The 15373-nt window shown below is 36.5% G+C and overlaps 1 protein-coding gene across 1 annotated transcript in view; it reads right to left on the reverse strand.

Annotated features, from left to right (window-relative positions):
- The window catches only part of PRDM5 (PR/SET domain 5), a 189700-nt gene that overhangs the window by 45426 nt on the left and 128901 nt on the right, over positions 1 to 15373 (reverse strand). Inside the window, exon 14 of the mRNA XM_032412752.1 lies at positions 3562 to 3647. Coding sequence (XP_032268643.1) covers positions 3562 to 3647 — 86 coding nt within the window. The remainder of the gene's footprint in view (positions 1 to 3561; positions 3648 to 15373) is intronic.

The raw sequence follows: 15373 nt of genomic DNA on the forward strand, positions 1-15373 counted from the left end.
GACACACAAAAAGCAACTCCCCCAAACCCATTATCAACAGACAGAATAGACAGCACAAAAAGATCAAAGGATGGCCCAGATGGTGAAACTATCAGACAATTTAAAGTAACTATAATTAATATCTTAATATCTTAAATCCAGTGAAAAGGTGGACAACATGCACGAACAAATAGGTAATCTTAACAGAGACATGGAAGTGATTTTTTAAAAGCCAAATGGAAATATGAGAAGGGAAAAACATGGTATCAAAGATGAACTCCTTCAATAGGCAGACTGGGAACAAAAGAGGAACGATTCAGTGAAACTGAAAATATATGAATGGAAATTAGAAACACAAACAACAAGAAGAAAAACACTGTGGTTAAAAATCAAAAAGCAACCAAAGCAAAACGAAACCAGAAAAGAACTACCAAGAGCTATGGAACAACATCAAACAATCTAACACATGTACTCGACATCCCTTAAGAAAAAGAAGGAAAGGAAGGAAACAAAGAAATAATTTCTAAAACACAGCTGAGAATTTTCCAAAATATAGCTATTAATAACAAACTGTCAATACAAGCAGGATGGATACAAAGAAAAATACATCTAGCACAACAGTGTTGAAAACCAAAAATAAGGAGAATATATAAATCATTGAAGGAAATGGATAAAAGGAAATTAAGCCTTGGACTTAAGCCGTGGCCTCTCCATAAAAGACCAATGACTGTTTAGCCTTTTAGTAAAATGTAGATTCTAGCAAAATTGTCTCCCACATTTGCAGCCCTTACTGGACCACATAAACGATAACCGGAATGAAAGGATTTTGTGTTCCCTCGCCAAGGCATCCATGCGGTAACCATAGAATGCGAATCTGAGGGTGCAGGCATGGCATGGCATTTTGTGTAGACTAACCAAAACTTCTCAAAGATGTAACTCGCTGAATAGTATAGTTTTTGTTGTTGTTGTAACAGAATTAAAATGATCTTTGGAGATAGGGCAAAATCGCCCGGAATTAGAATGATCTAAATACTAAACATAATGTGAATACAAAACTGAAACTGAAATGTGTTATGGTCCAAATGTAATGATACCGTTTTTGTATTTGGTCCTATAAAATCCAAGTAATATTGGGGAAAATATGAATTTGCAGAGATTGTTCCTCTAGAACTTTTTTTAAAAGTCTCTTTTGGTTCTTGACATTAATTAGATTGCATTAGCTGATAATTAGCTTTTGGAAAGTTGCACTAATATGCAAAGAATATCTGTATCCATTCAATGCTTAGGAAATATAATTTCAAAACTAAAGCTGTCTATGATAAAATACAAATAATGCATGAAAAAGGATTAGAGTTTGAGGCAAAACCTGAGAGGCTTAGATTTACTTACCCTGTTCCTCGAGTACTCCACTAATTGTATGGGATTCTGTCTAAAATCCTGGGTGCTTCTAGTTGAGACCCTGTTGGGTGCTCCCTTAATCAAAGGCTGGGATTTGTTTTCTTTTCCTGCAGTTAGTGCTCGAGAGCTGCTAAAAGGTACCAGCTGCACCTGGATACCTCAAGGCAGTTCCAGGATCCTCAAGTCAAGGCTCAAATATTCAAATGAACATGAGACTTTTAAATTTGGGGTCGTTACTGCAGTTTGTTTAGTTTAAAAATATACAAGAAAGTACATCAGCTGGTAGAGTCAAAATATTCAAGTAAATAAAAGGCAGATGTATGTACTAGGTAAGGGGGTCGGCTCTGCAGCCGATCTGCTTGGGTTCCCACCTCATTTCTGCTCCTTACTGGCTTGGGCCTCAGTTTCTCATTTTTTAAAAAAGGGATCATAATAATATCTACCTTATAGGGGCCTAAAAGAATTTTTAAATTCATTAACAAGTTGTTATGAGATCTAAATTCTGTAAGGCTTCTTAAATGAATAAATGTGAAGGCCCAGACCTGGCATGGGATTAGTGGTCTTTATAACTATTTGTATCAGTCTCATTAATAAACTTTATATTAAAACAAAGTAAAAAACTAATCAAATTGGAAATATCACTCTCTTAAGGGGACCCAAAAGGTATTTTTTTTCCTGCAGTGATTTTCTTCTGTGGTATAATCATGTCTATCATCCGTAATCAAGTGCAATAATATAGTTATGTACCCATCATGCCCAGATTTTGGTTAACATCAATAGTTTCACTGAGAGGAACCAAGGTTCCTTGTATGCTGGCAGCTTTAAAACACATTATTAACATCACTATGAAGACTGCACACATACGATAACTTCTTAGGCTGAACTAAAACTAACTTAAATCTCTTTAATAATGCTCATGGTGAAATAAATATTTAAGTCATATCATTATAGGCAGTCATATTTGTCTAATCCTTTATTGTTTATGAAGTAATTTTATATTCAGTAAGTACTCCAATTACTAATATTCATATAATATAAATATGATGTTGTAAGCCAGAAGGGGAAACCTGCTATGGATTTGCTTTAATGAGTAGAGAAGCTGCCTCTGTCCTCCACCAGAAAGACAAGAAGAGTGATTTTCTTAACAGGACCTCTGAGGGTATCTTTTATGGCCTACAGAACTGAAGTAGAAGGCTAGAATATTATTATACTGGAAAGGATATTATTATTATGTGTTTTCTCTAAAGTTTGTGTTTTATAGCTAAGGTAAAAAAGTGAAATCCAGGAAAGGCCGAAATTAGAATTGCTCTTAGGGGATTAAGCAGGTCTCTTCAAAGCTGGAAAAACATGTCACTTATGTACAGACCATAAGCACCTTTAAAAGGCCAGACTGAAAAGGAACTGTGTGAGAGATAATACAGTGGAAAGACAGGTAAAGCAAATTCAAGAACTATTTAAAACATCAAATTTCCAAGTGGAAAGTTCATATAAAGTATCTAATTGTGCCCTAAACAGAATAGTGGGTTAAGAAATGTAGCTGGATGGAGGGTGAGCTGCTCACGGGTTTTTATATAGCAGGTGAGGCAGATGCTTGAGTTTGGGAAAGCCGTATGTAACAGAATGACAAGAGTGTAGTGACAGGTGTTGACAAGCTAAAAAACACAGGGCACCCTTGGAAAAGAATGGAAGGCAGTACCAGGCAGCACCCTGTGGAGCAGTGAGTTGTGCTTTCCTGTTTTCTATCCCTTCCGATAACTTACATTATTTTCAACATCTTTCTTGCAAATGTATTTGCTCATGTGTATTAATTAGTGTTCACATGCTTACAGACACGCCTCTCTTCAAGAATGTTCCTATTACTGGCAAATGCTCTGCAAGGCACCATATTTTATACTTTTTAGTCCTAAAATGTTGTGATCTATTTATTTGGCAGTTTGCCATTGATAATTCTTATTACTCCTGAGCACTTATTCCTAATTCAAAGAACGGGGATCCTTTTGGAATTTGGACTTTTGTTTCTTTCATTGTTTTGTCTTTTAATTAATCCCCAAATGTCCATCCTAAATATGAACATATAATTTTAGATACATCACTTTTACTTTCTCATGCCAAGTTAAATATCTTTTCAAAAAAAACTAAGTATAGTTTTATAATAAATATTAATGAGACAGAATATAATCTTACCCTGGTGTGAGTACGAATATGCATCTTCAGTCCATCATTTTTACTGAATCCTTTTTCACAGTAAGGGCATTGATAGGGACGCTCACCTGCAAAGGAAGTCTCCAGGTCAGAAAAAAGTAAACTAGCAAAGCAAGCACTGCCATCACTCCCCCAACTCATATCCTAATCACCACGTATGCTCTTTGCACGGCCAAAAAGAGGCTCCCTGCACAGCTGGGCTGACACACCACGGGCGCTGCCGGGCAATGGGCTGCGCCTTCCCCTCCTGCAGAGAGGGACTGAGCCACGGAGAGGGACTGAGCCCAGAGCACTTCCAGCATTTCACCACTGGCCAGCAGCAGGCTTCTTGCATATTCCATTTATTTTTATTTTTTTTAAAGATTTTATTTATTTGAGAGTGAGGGAGTGAGAGAGGGCACACGAGCAGGGGCAGAGGGAGAGGCTCTAAGGCATCCAGGCTCTAAGTCATACTGATTATTTCTAGAATTCTCCTTGATGATGATGACAAAAATGAAAATAATATTAATAGCAATAGCAGTAGCAACAGCATCGGCAGTAGAAGGAGTAGTAGCAACAACTATCATTTATTGAGTTCTTGACCATCTAACCTTTCCCATGCATACCCCCCTTGCAAAAAAAGAACTGAAGAATACAGCAAAACGCTAATCTGATGGTGGTAACACCTGCATCATAGAATTCCAGATAATTTTTTATTTCCTTCTTCATAAAGTATGAAAAGCAAACTTCTAGATTTTCAACGTTTATCTTACTCTAGTGATAGATAATGAAGAATGCTAAAATGTTTATTAACAAGCCAATCAAAAATCAAATCTAGATTACAAATAAAGCATGATAAAAATAGTAAAGTGGTTTACACTTACAAAAAGTCATTTCAACAATTTTCTAGCAAGCCTAAAATAATTTAATATTCATGGCTATTCTCTTTGTATAGCTTTAAGTGTTTTCTTGCTCTCCAAATACCAATAGACTAGCCAGGAAACAAAAATCAAAGACTCGCAGTCATCAGGTAAATTTTATGTTAATTAAGCCTAATATAATATACCAGGTTATTATTTTCTCTCATCATAGCTAACTTGATTAAGCAAGGAAAGAGATATAGTTAAGGAATTTTAGAGAATGCAGCATAACAAATTCATTCCCTACCTTACCTAGTGTCATAATATAGAAATTTTCTCTATAGACATGAAAATGTTAACTTTTCTCTTGTTAGAAGCATAGATTTTCTCCTTTTTTTAGAATCTGATTGTCCTGAATTTGAATAATACTTGTCCTCTTTCTAGTTATAACTCTGGGGAAGTTATTCAACCTCACTGAACCTCTGAAAAATGGGATAAATTGTATCTATCTCATAGGGACAGTGACCATATATTCAGGTTTGCCTAAGGCAGTCTCAGTTTATGCTGGTTATCCCAGAACAATGATTAACAGTATTCCCTTCACTTTCACCACTTTCCCAACTAGGACAATAAAAATACCCAGTTAACTATTATGGTTTGAACTGTGCCCCCCACCTCTAATTCATATGTTGAAGTCCTAACCCCCCCACTCCAGTACCTCAAAATATGTCCTTGGAAATGTTCTTTGAGTAGTGTGGATCCCTAATCTAATCTGACTGGTATCCTTATAGGAAGATGGTCATACGAAGACAGAGACACACAGGGAGAACCCCATGCAAAGAGCACAGAGATGCTGCCACAAGGCAAAGAACTACCAGAAGCCAGGACCTAAAACAGATTCTTCCCTAGTGCCTTCAAAGGGGATGTGACCCTGCTGACACCTTGATCTCAGACTTCTAGCCTTCAGAACCGTGAGACAACAAATCACTGTTTAAGCTACTCAGTTTGTGGTACTTTGTTACAGCAGTCCTAGCAAACTAATACAGTCACCTGACTCACAGTGTTGGCAATTATTATTTTCAATGATGTCTATCTCTCTGCTGCCCATGAGGCTGATGTAAACTGCCCAGAAGAGAAACTGGTATCTCTAGAGGACTGAATTGCTGCCCCATCCCTACTCCAACACTGAAATCCAGTGATACTGAGCTGGTATGTTTGGGAAACTTGAGTAAGTCTAACTCTACTTATTCATTCTACTCTCCCAGAATATAACTCCAGTTTTAAAGAATGTCACTGGGTGAATGGCTTTGATAAACAAAATTCATTTGAAATCTAGACTATGTGGTTTGCAAATCAGCCCAGACTGTACATTAAATTGCTACCTTCTCTACCTGTTTGGTTGGAGCATCTTTGCAGGAATCCTGCCCTTAAGACTCTGAGGACAAAGCCATTTGCGGTCCCACATAATCTGAAGCTGAAGGTTACCTGTGTAAGTCAACATGCTAATAACTATTAAAGTCATTTGTCTAATTTTCATACTAAAGGAAGCTGTTATTCTTAGTTTTTTCACATTATGCATATGGTATCTTCATTATTTCAAATTATTGTGATAAATATGTCTCTAGGAAATACATTTGTCTACACATAAAATTATTCTGGAGCAAACAGGAACCAATCTTCAATTTGAGTTAACCCTGAGAATATAAATCTTTCTTTCTTACTTGAACAATGCCAGTACATAGGTTCTGAAGTACAATATGAAGCAAATCCAAGGAACTACCATTTTTTTAGATTTCATTTATGTATTTATTTGAGAGAGTGTGTGAGCTGGGGGAGGGCCAGAGGGAGAGGGAAAAGCAGGCTCTCTGCTGAGCAAGGAGCCCTACATGGGGGCTCGATCTCAGGACCCTAAGATCATGACCTGAGCTGTAACCAAGAGTCAGACGTTTAACTGACTGAGCCACCCAGGTGCCCCAAGAACTACTATTTTTTTTAATATCTCTGATAGATTTAAACATTGTCTTCATTTTGCTCAGGCTAATTAAAATGTTCAAATTTTAACTAACCTGAAAATTAATCTAGTAATTAGCTAAAAAATAGCTAAAAACCAATCTAAATGGAAATAATAATAGCTGAAACATATAGAACCTCTGTTCTGTTCAGAATGCCTAACGTATATTAACAATTTCAATTCTTGCAACCTTATGATCTAGGTATTCTATCCCTAGTTACAAATGAGGAAAGTAAGCCACTGAAAGGATAAGTACTTTGCTCAGGATGACACAGCTATTAAGTGGTGGAATCAGAATTTTAACCCTTAACTCTTATGCCATTACATAAATTAATAATACGGCTAGTATTTTGTGTAAATTAGGTTAACCTTTCTAAAGTTTTTGACAAAAACTCGGCTTCTTGCAATAGCAGTTAACATTAACCAGATCTTTCTGGCTGGTAAATTCAAGCATTCTTTTACTTATCAAAGCTCTTCAGGAAAAAGTAGAGGGCAGGTTAGGAATGTGTGTTATGCCTCAAAGCAGGTCCCAAGTGAATGCAAATACTAACATAATATAAAGCTGTGCATTGAGAACTATATATAGGTAACCACCTTCAAAATTTAGAAGGTAAATACAATACTGGGAAATATCTATGAAATTTAACTACCAATAGTCAAATTTAATGACCACAGTAACTCAAATAATATTGACATGTACATAATGGCAAAATGTTTTTCACTTAACTAAGGAAAACAGATGAGTTCTTTGAAATGCTTCTTTCTTTAAATTATGTTCTGACACTAAGCATTAAAATCCATTTGTGTTTTCTTCAAACATATCAAGGAACAAACAGAAACATTGATGGCAATTGTAGAGGTTGATTTTAAGTTGATTTCCAAAGGTACCACAAAGTGGATACTCATGAAGCTACTTTAGTCATGCATTAAATATTTTTTGAGCACATACCCTCTTCTCATTACTGTCCTGGGCTTTGGAATGCAGTTGCACAAAGATTCACAAAGTCACTGCCTTTCACTTTTCCTAGTGTAATGAGAAAGACAAGAAAAAGTAGAGAAAGACCCCAAGATAGTTTCAGATACTGATACACTACATGAAGAAAATAAAACAAGGAGATAGGTTTAAGGAAGATCTCTGTGGGAGTGAGCCGAAGGACTGAGCTCAAGTTGTTATGAAAGGCAGAAGAAGCGAATGAATGCCAATGCCAATCCTTGATGCCAATTTCACATGATTGAGGCACACTTTTTAATTCTTCATATTTGACTTAGAATTATTTAAGCTTACTGGGCTTGAAATAAGTGCCTCTAAATTCTCACTGCTGGCATACCTGAGATGGAAGTAGCTTAAAAGTATTCGAAATGTGTGGGGAGGAGTGTGGAGGATGTTCAGAAAAGAGCTCCAGAAAATTGGAGATGGCCTTCTAGATGCAGCTAGTGGTAACGAGAGGGGGCATCTGGATGCCACAGGGAACACCTTACAGAGTCTAGCCTGGCCCTCAAAAAAGTTGCCTTGAGTTAGAAGAAGAAAATGCACTACAACAATAACCATCCACTGGCAAATATGGCTAAAAACAATTGGAAGAAGTCAGATTCTAGTTTAATATATGCCATTAGAATGACAATTTATTGATGTCACCATTTTTTATGCAATATAATTTTAATTCAAGACATCAGAAAGAACTCTAACCCTCATCAAAGGATTAACATATTAATATTAAAACAGAATCTTAAAATGGGTGAAGGGAGTGCATGTTGGCATGCATCTCCATGATAAAAGGATCCTAAAGCCACAGTTTTCACTGACTATCCATCTATTGTTCCAAACTAACTCAACGTCTAACAACTTGACACAAATCTTTTCTTAAGATCTATGTTTATGTAATAAGAAATTAACAAAACAAAATCTTGCAAACCTTGATATTCTTAAATCAGCCCCTGGATTTAAGAAATAAACTTGGCCACTCTATAAAAGGAATCAGAGATAAAATTTTATTTCAAGCTACTAAACACATTGACTGCAACAAATTTAGCAATAATGACCATGATCAACCTAGAAAATTAAAAAGTGTTAAAATGACAAATGGTTAAAATTATAAATTTTATGTTCTGTATATTTTACCACAATTTAAAAAGAGATGTGACGGTTGCTGGAGTGGTGGAGAGTGGGAGGGATGGGGTGGCTGGGTGATGGACATTGGGGAGGGTATGTGCTATGGTGGGCACTGTGAATTGTGTAAGACTGATGAATCACAGAGCTGTACCTCTGAAACAAATAATACATTATATGTTTAAAAAAAAAAGTAGTAGGAAGGGAAAAATGAAGGGGGGAAATCGGAGGGGGAGACGAACCATGAGAGACTATGGACTCTGAGAAACAAACTGAGGGTTCTAGAGGGGAGGGGAGTTGGGGGATGGGTTAGCCTGGTGATGGGTATTAAAGAGGGCACACATTGAATGGAGCATTGGGGGTTATACGCAAACAATGAATCATGGAACACCACATCAAAAACTAATGATGTAATGTATTGTGATTAACATAACGTAATAAAATAAAATTAAAAAAAGCAACAAGAGATGTGTAATGCCAATGAGCCCTATGCTTTGAAAGATTTTAATGAAGCAGAAAAGCTTAATATATAATGTATACATTTTAAGAGATTTTGACTAAAATAAAAATAGATTATTCTCAGAAAACAGTTTAATAATTTTAACTTTTATTTTGTCAGCATATTTTTAAAACCTATGAGATTTCAGGGTGCCTGGGTGGCTCAGTCGTTAAGCGTCTGCCTTCGGCTCAGGTCATGATCCCAGGGTCCTGGGTTCAAGCCCCACATCAGGCTCCCTGCTCCGCGGGAAGCCTGCTTCTCCCTCTTCCACTCCCCCTGCTTGTGTTCCCTCTCTCGCTGTGTCTCTCTCTGTCAAATAAATAAATAAAATCTTTAAAAAAAAAAACCTATGAGATTCAGAGAGCTCTCATAATTTTCTAAAAAGATGAAAAGATGTATACACACAGAAAATGTAATTTAAGATGGAATAAAATTAAACTCCCACTTTCAGTGACTCCAAATTAAATAATGTTTAAATAATTAAATTAAATAAGGTTTAAAGATTTTGGAAACAGTTTTATTTTTTACTTTGAGTTTTCTGACGAAAATCAGTTTTGGAGAGGGCAACTTTCAAATGAACAAGCAAACTTTGAAAGTGTGTGTTTCATGAAAAATAAGATGGTTCCATGTGGTTGGACTTCAAAATAAAAGCTCTATATGGGAATTCTTTAGAACTTTAAATTTGTTTTCCACAAATATCATGGGACTGGCTTATTTTGCTTTTGTGGACTAAGGAAATTGTTATAAGACATCAAAGTGACTCATTCTAAATAAAAATTAAACAAAAAATGTAATGGGGCAAGCACCGCCCAATCACTTGTCCCATTCCACCATTCTAATCCCTTCAATTTATGGAGCATCTAATAAACTAAAAGTACACCACAGAGAAAAGTGAAATGCTACCCTGACAGATGGGAGTAGCTCAAGTTCATTCTTGGCATTTCCTATGATTTGAAATACTTATTTTTTCTCCAGGAGCAAAAAGAGCCATGAAACCCCACTAACCTCACTGAACCCCACATTGTTACTCTTGGAATGCTCCTATTAATTAAATTCTGCAAAAATATCACTTGATCTGAAGAAGTTAAGCCCAAGGACACCCTCTTTGAAAGAAAGACAACAAAAGTCTGAACTTGACATTTTCTCCTTGAGTATTTACAGAGATGCTCTACTTTTAAAAGTGTAAAGAGTTTACTATTAGAAGGAAATGGGCAGTAAAATACAAAAATAAAAATTTACTAAATGCGGAGATCTTTACTTCTCAAAATACTTTTACCACCTGAATCAAAACAAATCAAGTCTTTTTTTAAATGCCAGGTTCTATGAATGGAACGACAAAAAAAAAAAAAAAAAAGTAAAAAATGCATTCTTCTCCTTAAGAGTCTTACAATTAGGGCACCTGGGTGGCTCAGTTGGTTGAGCGGCTACCTTTGGCTGAGGTCATGATCCTGGAGTCCTGGGATCGAGTCCTGCATCGGGCTCCTGCTCAGTGGGGAGTCTGCTTCTCCCTCTGACCCTACCCACTCTAATGCTCTCTCTATCTCATTCTCTCTCTCAAATAAATAAATGAAATCTTAAAAAAAAAAAAAAAAAGAATCTTACAGTTAACAGTATCCATCCCTCATTTCTGAAGAGATGCCAAGTCAAATGAGGTGAGGTTCACAGGGAAGCAGAAAAATAGGAGAGTCACGTGCTCACTAATATTCTAATCTCAAATAAAGAGCCACAACTATTTTTGGGTTGAAGGCAAAATAAAAAATGAGTTTTACAGATGCAAACAAAATAGAATACATGATGCAGAATAAAAAAAAGTACAAGAGTTAATGAATAGTTAAAAATATATAATTAGCTAGGAAGAGAAAGTCAAAGACTCCTTACTCGAGGCTTCAGTCGACCAGGTGTGTAAATGACACCCATCACATGCGATTTGTCTGAGGGAGTACGACTCCTTCATGTGCACACCGACAAAAGCAAAGGGGATTGCTTCACAAACAGGAGAAACATCTGAATGATCCAGACACTGGCAAAGTTTTCAAGGTTCTGACCAAGAAAGAAAAACTACATGAATTCTCCCCACTACTGTGTTAAGGGACACTTTAAGATAGGTAAGTAGAGAAAGGTAAGGTAATTACTGATTTGGTTTTGTTGGTAGGGAGTCAGACTTCAGTGGGAAAACTAATCCTTTCACCCAGCAGTTTCCCGTGTTTAGGAATTTCTACCAAAAGTTTTATTTAGCCTCATATTTATGAGCATAGTTTGTGAACAGTGGTCCTGGGGTGATGAAGTAGTTAAACCTCAGGAGCTGCACACGGAGGGGCTTCCTGCTAACAGTGCCAGCAAGGAAGAATCAAGACTATATAACTTTGAGCAGCATGAAACCCTGAAAATGATTCTCCTTACCCCCCAAACTAGAAAAGGGGTAAAACCTTCCCCGGCCCTGAAGCACACTTCAGAGTCGTGGGAAAACAACACCCAGAGAAGTTGTCCTCAGGGGAGGAAGTGGTAGTAATGGCAGGAGGAAGCAAGTATCAGAGGAAACCCAATCTCTTGTAGTTTTCTTAAAGGACAATGTTGGTGTTCCAAATTTAACAGAGGTAGCTATTCATAATATTATGTAGAAATGGACTAATAGATAAAGCTGTTGAGATACAGGTGATGAAAACTGTTGCCTGCGACACTTCCATTTTTGAGGATCTCAGTGTACCAAAAAAAAAAAAATGAAGAAGTGATAAAAAGAGAGTTACTAAACAATGATATATTTTAAATGATCCCTCTTGTTAGACTCTGTGACTATATTACTACTTCATTTGGTTCATGATGCTACATTCCAAGACCACTGTCACTCCCTCGCCCTTCCCTCTGTGCCTCTATCCGTCCTCTGACAAACCCTGACATAAGCATTATAGCTTTTGCATTAGAAACTAGGGCCTTTGATATTTTTTGAAAAAATATTTAAAAATAGATAATAATACTATCAATGAAAATCAAAATGGATGTTTCTCCATATCTCTCTTTTAAGTTGTTATATGCACTTGTCACTAACTCAAAATCAAACGGGAGCAGCAAAGTACAGCAAGAAAAAAAAAAGGAAAGAAACACTATATTCCACTAATGTGGTCAGTGTTCAAAAATGATCTTAAGTGTCAAAATAACACGGAGAACAAAAATCATGTAGTTCAAGACTTTACGAATGACTTCTTAGGGAAAATCTAAGGCTCCGAAAGTGTGATGCTAAGAATATCATTTACTTCTGTGCAGATTCTACACTCAACTGTTCTGTGAACTCTTAGTTTATCTGCAGGTAAGAGAACATTCAATATGACCTAATGTTAGTAATTAACCACTTAGAAAATAAATATAGCAAAATAAGCTTCCTCTCAACACAGGCAAGTTATCTAATTCTTATAAAAATGTGAAAAACATGCCTTAAATTTTCATTTGCGTTCATAGTGACTTTGCTAATTGTCTATTTTTATTTATTAATAATTGCCATATTGTCTTATTGTTGTTTATAATTATTTATAGCTACCATTTTTGTAATTTTGAACAAATATTCTAAAAAGAATGAATAAATTCTTTTAGACAAAGAATCAGAAAAACAATGGCTAAAATCCAAGTATAACTGAATTATAATATACTGATCCTTTATTTCTAAGCTGATCACAGGTATTTACTAAAAAAATTTAACTGTTTCCTAAGACAATGATTTATTACTACATTCATACAACAGTGTGCAAGCAAGCCTAGAACAGAAGGGCCAACACAGCCGGTATCTATTAACAGGAAAAGTTGGTTGGAACTGTAGGCAAGTAATTAACCTTCTGGCCCAGAGCTTTAAAACCCCAAAAGCAGTTCCTAGAATTTCTTTCATAATTTATGAACAACTGATGGAATTCTTGTCACAGTCCATGGATTCCCTTGCGGAATTAGCCCCAGCTCTCACCGACCCTCCGAAGCTATAAACCAACAGGAGAATGTGCTCTACTATTTCGGCTGACCCACAGAGTGCCATCCCTGTCACTGTAGCATAGGAAACCAGATGATAAATTACAGAGCTGCCTGCCAGGCACAGACCTAAACATTTCACCTTCACTGACACTGACGCTGACACACAGTACACACACCCTCACTCACCCCAGACCAGCCCTGTCTGACAGCAAACCCTCCTCTATGTTCTACAGATGATCTATATTCTGCTGCTAAAGGTTATAAAAAGATGATGATGATGACACTGGGAACAGAAGGTCAGACCGTATATCAAGGGAGGTTGCATAACTGTGGTTAAATACAGGCAGGAATTACGAAGACAGAGCAAAGAGCCACCGTGGCGGCAGCAGCTCACACACCGCATGCGCACACTGTGCTAGGCGCCCTGCAAAGTTCCTGACACAGACTTTTCATTTGCTCCTCAAAACAATGCCATGACGTTAGGACTGTTCTTTTTTTTTAAGATTTTTATTGCTGCCTGTGTTCTCCTTTAGGATTTTGATGGACTCCTGCCTCGCATTTAGGTCTTTCAACCATCTGGAGTCTGTTTTTGTGTGTGGTGTAAGGAAATGGTCCAGTTTCATTCTTCTGCATGTGGCTGTCCAATTTTCCCAACACCACTTGTTGAAGAGACTGTCTTTTTGCCATTGGAAAAAAGACAGTCTTTCCTGCTTTGTCGAAGATTAGTTGACCATAGAGTTGAGGGTCCATTTCTGGGCTCTCTATTCTGTTCCATTGATCTATGTGTCTGTTTTTGTGCCAGTACCATACTGTCTTGATGATGACAGCTTTGTAATAGAGCTTGAAGTCCAGAATTGTGATGCCACCAGCTTTGCTTTTCTTTTTCAACATTCCTCTGGCTATTCGGGGTCTTTTTTGGTTCCATACAAATTTTAGGATTATTTGTTCCATTTCTTTAAAAAAAGTGGATGGTATTTTGATAGGGATTGCATTGAATGTGTAGATTGTTCTAGGTAGCATTGACATTTTCACAATATTTGTTCTTCCAATCCATGAACATGGAATGTTTTTCCATTTCTTTGTGTCTTCCTCAATTTCTTTTATTTGTTTATTTATTTGACAGTGAGAGATGCATCCCCGTTGGAATTGTTCTTACCCCAGTCCTTTAAATGAGGAAACTAAGCAACTTACTATAAAGCTCACGCAGGGAGGAAATGAATAAAATGGAGTTTGAAAGCCTGTCATATGACTCCACAATCCATACTTTGGATATGAACTAGGTATTAAATAACAAGAAGTGGAGATAGCTGACTTTGTGGTGGGAAAATTTCTCCATAAGTGGAATTAAGTAACAAATTACAGACCCTCAAGCTTCCAAGTCGAGATTATTAACCTCAATTGGTTGATATGTCAACAAGATACTATCATCAAACATCATGGAAGGAATGTATGTAATTCTACAGTAAGTTTAAGAGTAACAGTAAAACTTAGAATAAGAACTAAAAATACCAGTGAAGTGTACACTGAACAAAGTTAAAGCCTTAATTTAGCTCTAGAGGAACAATATACAAGTAGTGTAACCTTAGCAATTCACTGTATTTTGTGGGGCATGGGTTCAATTAAGAGACTTGAACTACAAAATTTATGAAATTCCGTCTATTCTAAAAGTGAAGAGTACTGTATTTTAGTAATCTTTAAAAGCAAATGCCTTGTGCACACTTGCTGTGCATGTTCTTATTCTAATCACCTAATTATGAAGAATGAATGGACTTCAGAAGGTGGATACAGGGTTTGTAAAAAATAACATTTTCAAAGTTAATGGAAAAAAAACCACAAAGTTTTGTCAGACTTCACCTTAGCTGTACAAAATGGCGGTAATGGGAAGGGGAGGGAGCAGGAGGGGAAAAGAAGGTGAAGCAAGGATACAACTGGTTGGTTACTTAAGGTAGTAAAGGATAAAACCAATCAAAATGTGAATTGGAGAAGTTTTTAAAATGTTTTTTTAAAGCACTATTAACAAAAAATTACAATAGAGACATAAATACTAAGACTCCTCCCAGAACTAACAGGTAGTAATCCAATAGCTAAGTTATCACTGTCTTATAGAATGACCATTAGTCATGAGCCAATAAAATAAGACCTGTTCTAAGAAAATTAATATGAAGGAAACTGCCTTTAATACTCCACAAAGCAATACCATCATTATACTAAATAGGAAATGATGAAAGATAACCAGTTGGCAAGCTGGAAGGAAGAAACATAGACAGGTGTCCTGTTTTCTCTTCATAAAACTTAATGTTATTTGATGTTATAAAAAAGAGAAGTAGCTTCCCAAAATATTGATGGACAGTTTGAATGCTATAAAAACGAAATGAAATTGACTCCTTCAA

Source organism: Phoca vitulina, unplaced genomic scaffold, assembly GCF_004348235.1.
Source record: "Phoca vitulina isolate PV1807 unplaced genomic scaffold, GSC_HSeal_1.0 scaffold14, whole genome shotgun sequence".
NCBI lineage: Eukaryota > Metazoa > Chordata > Mammalia > Carnivora > Phocidae > Phoca > Phoca vitulina.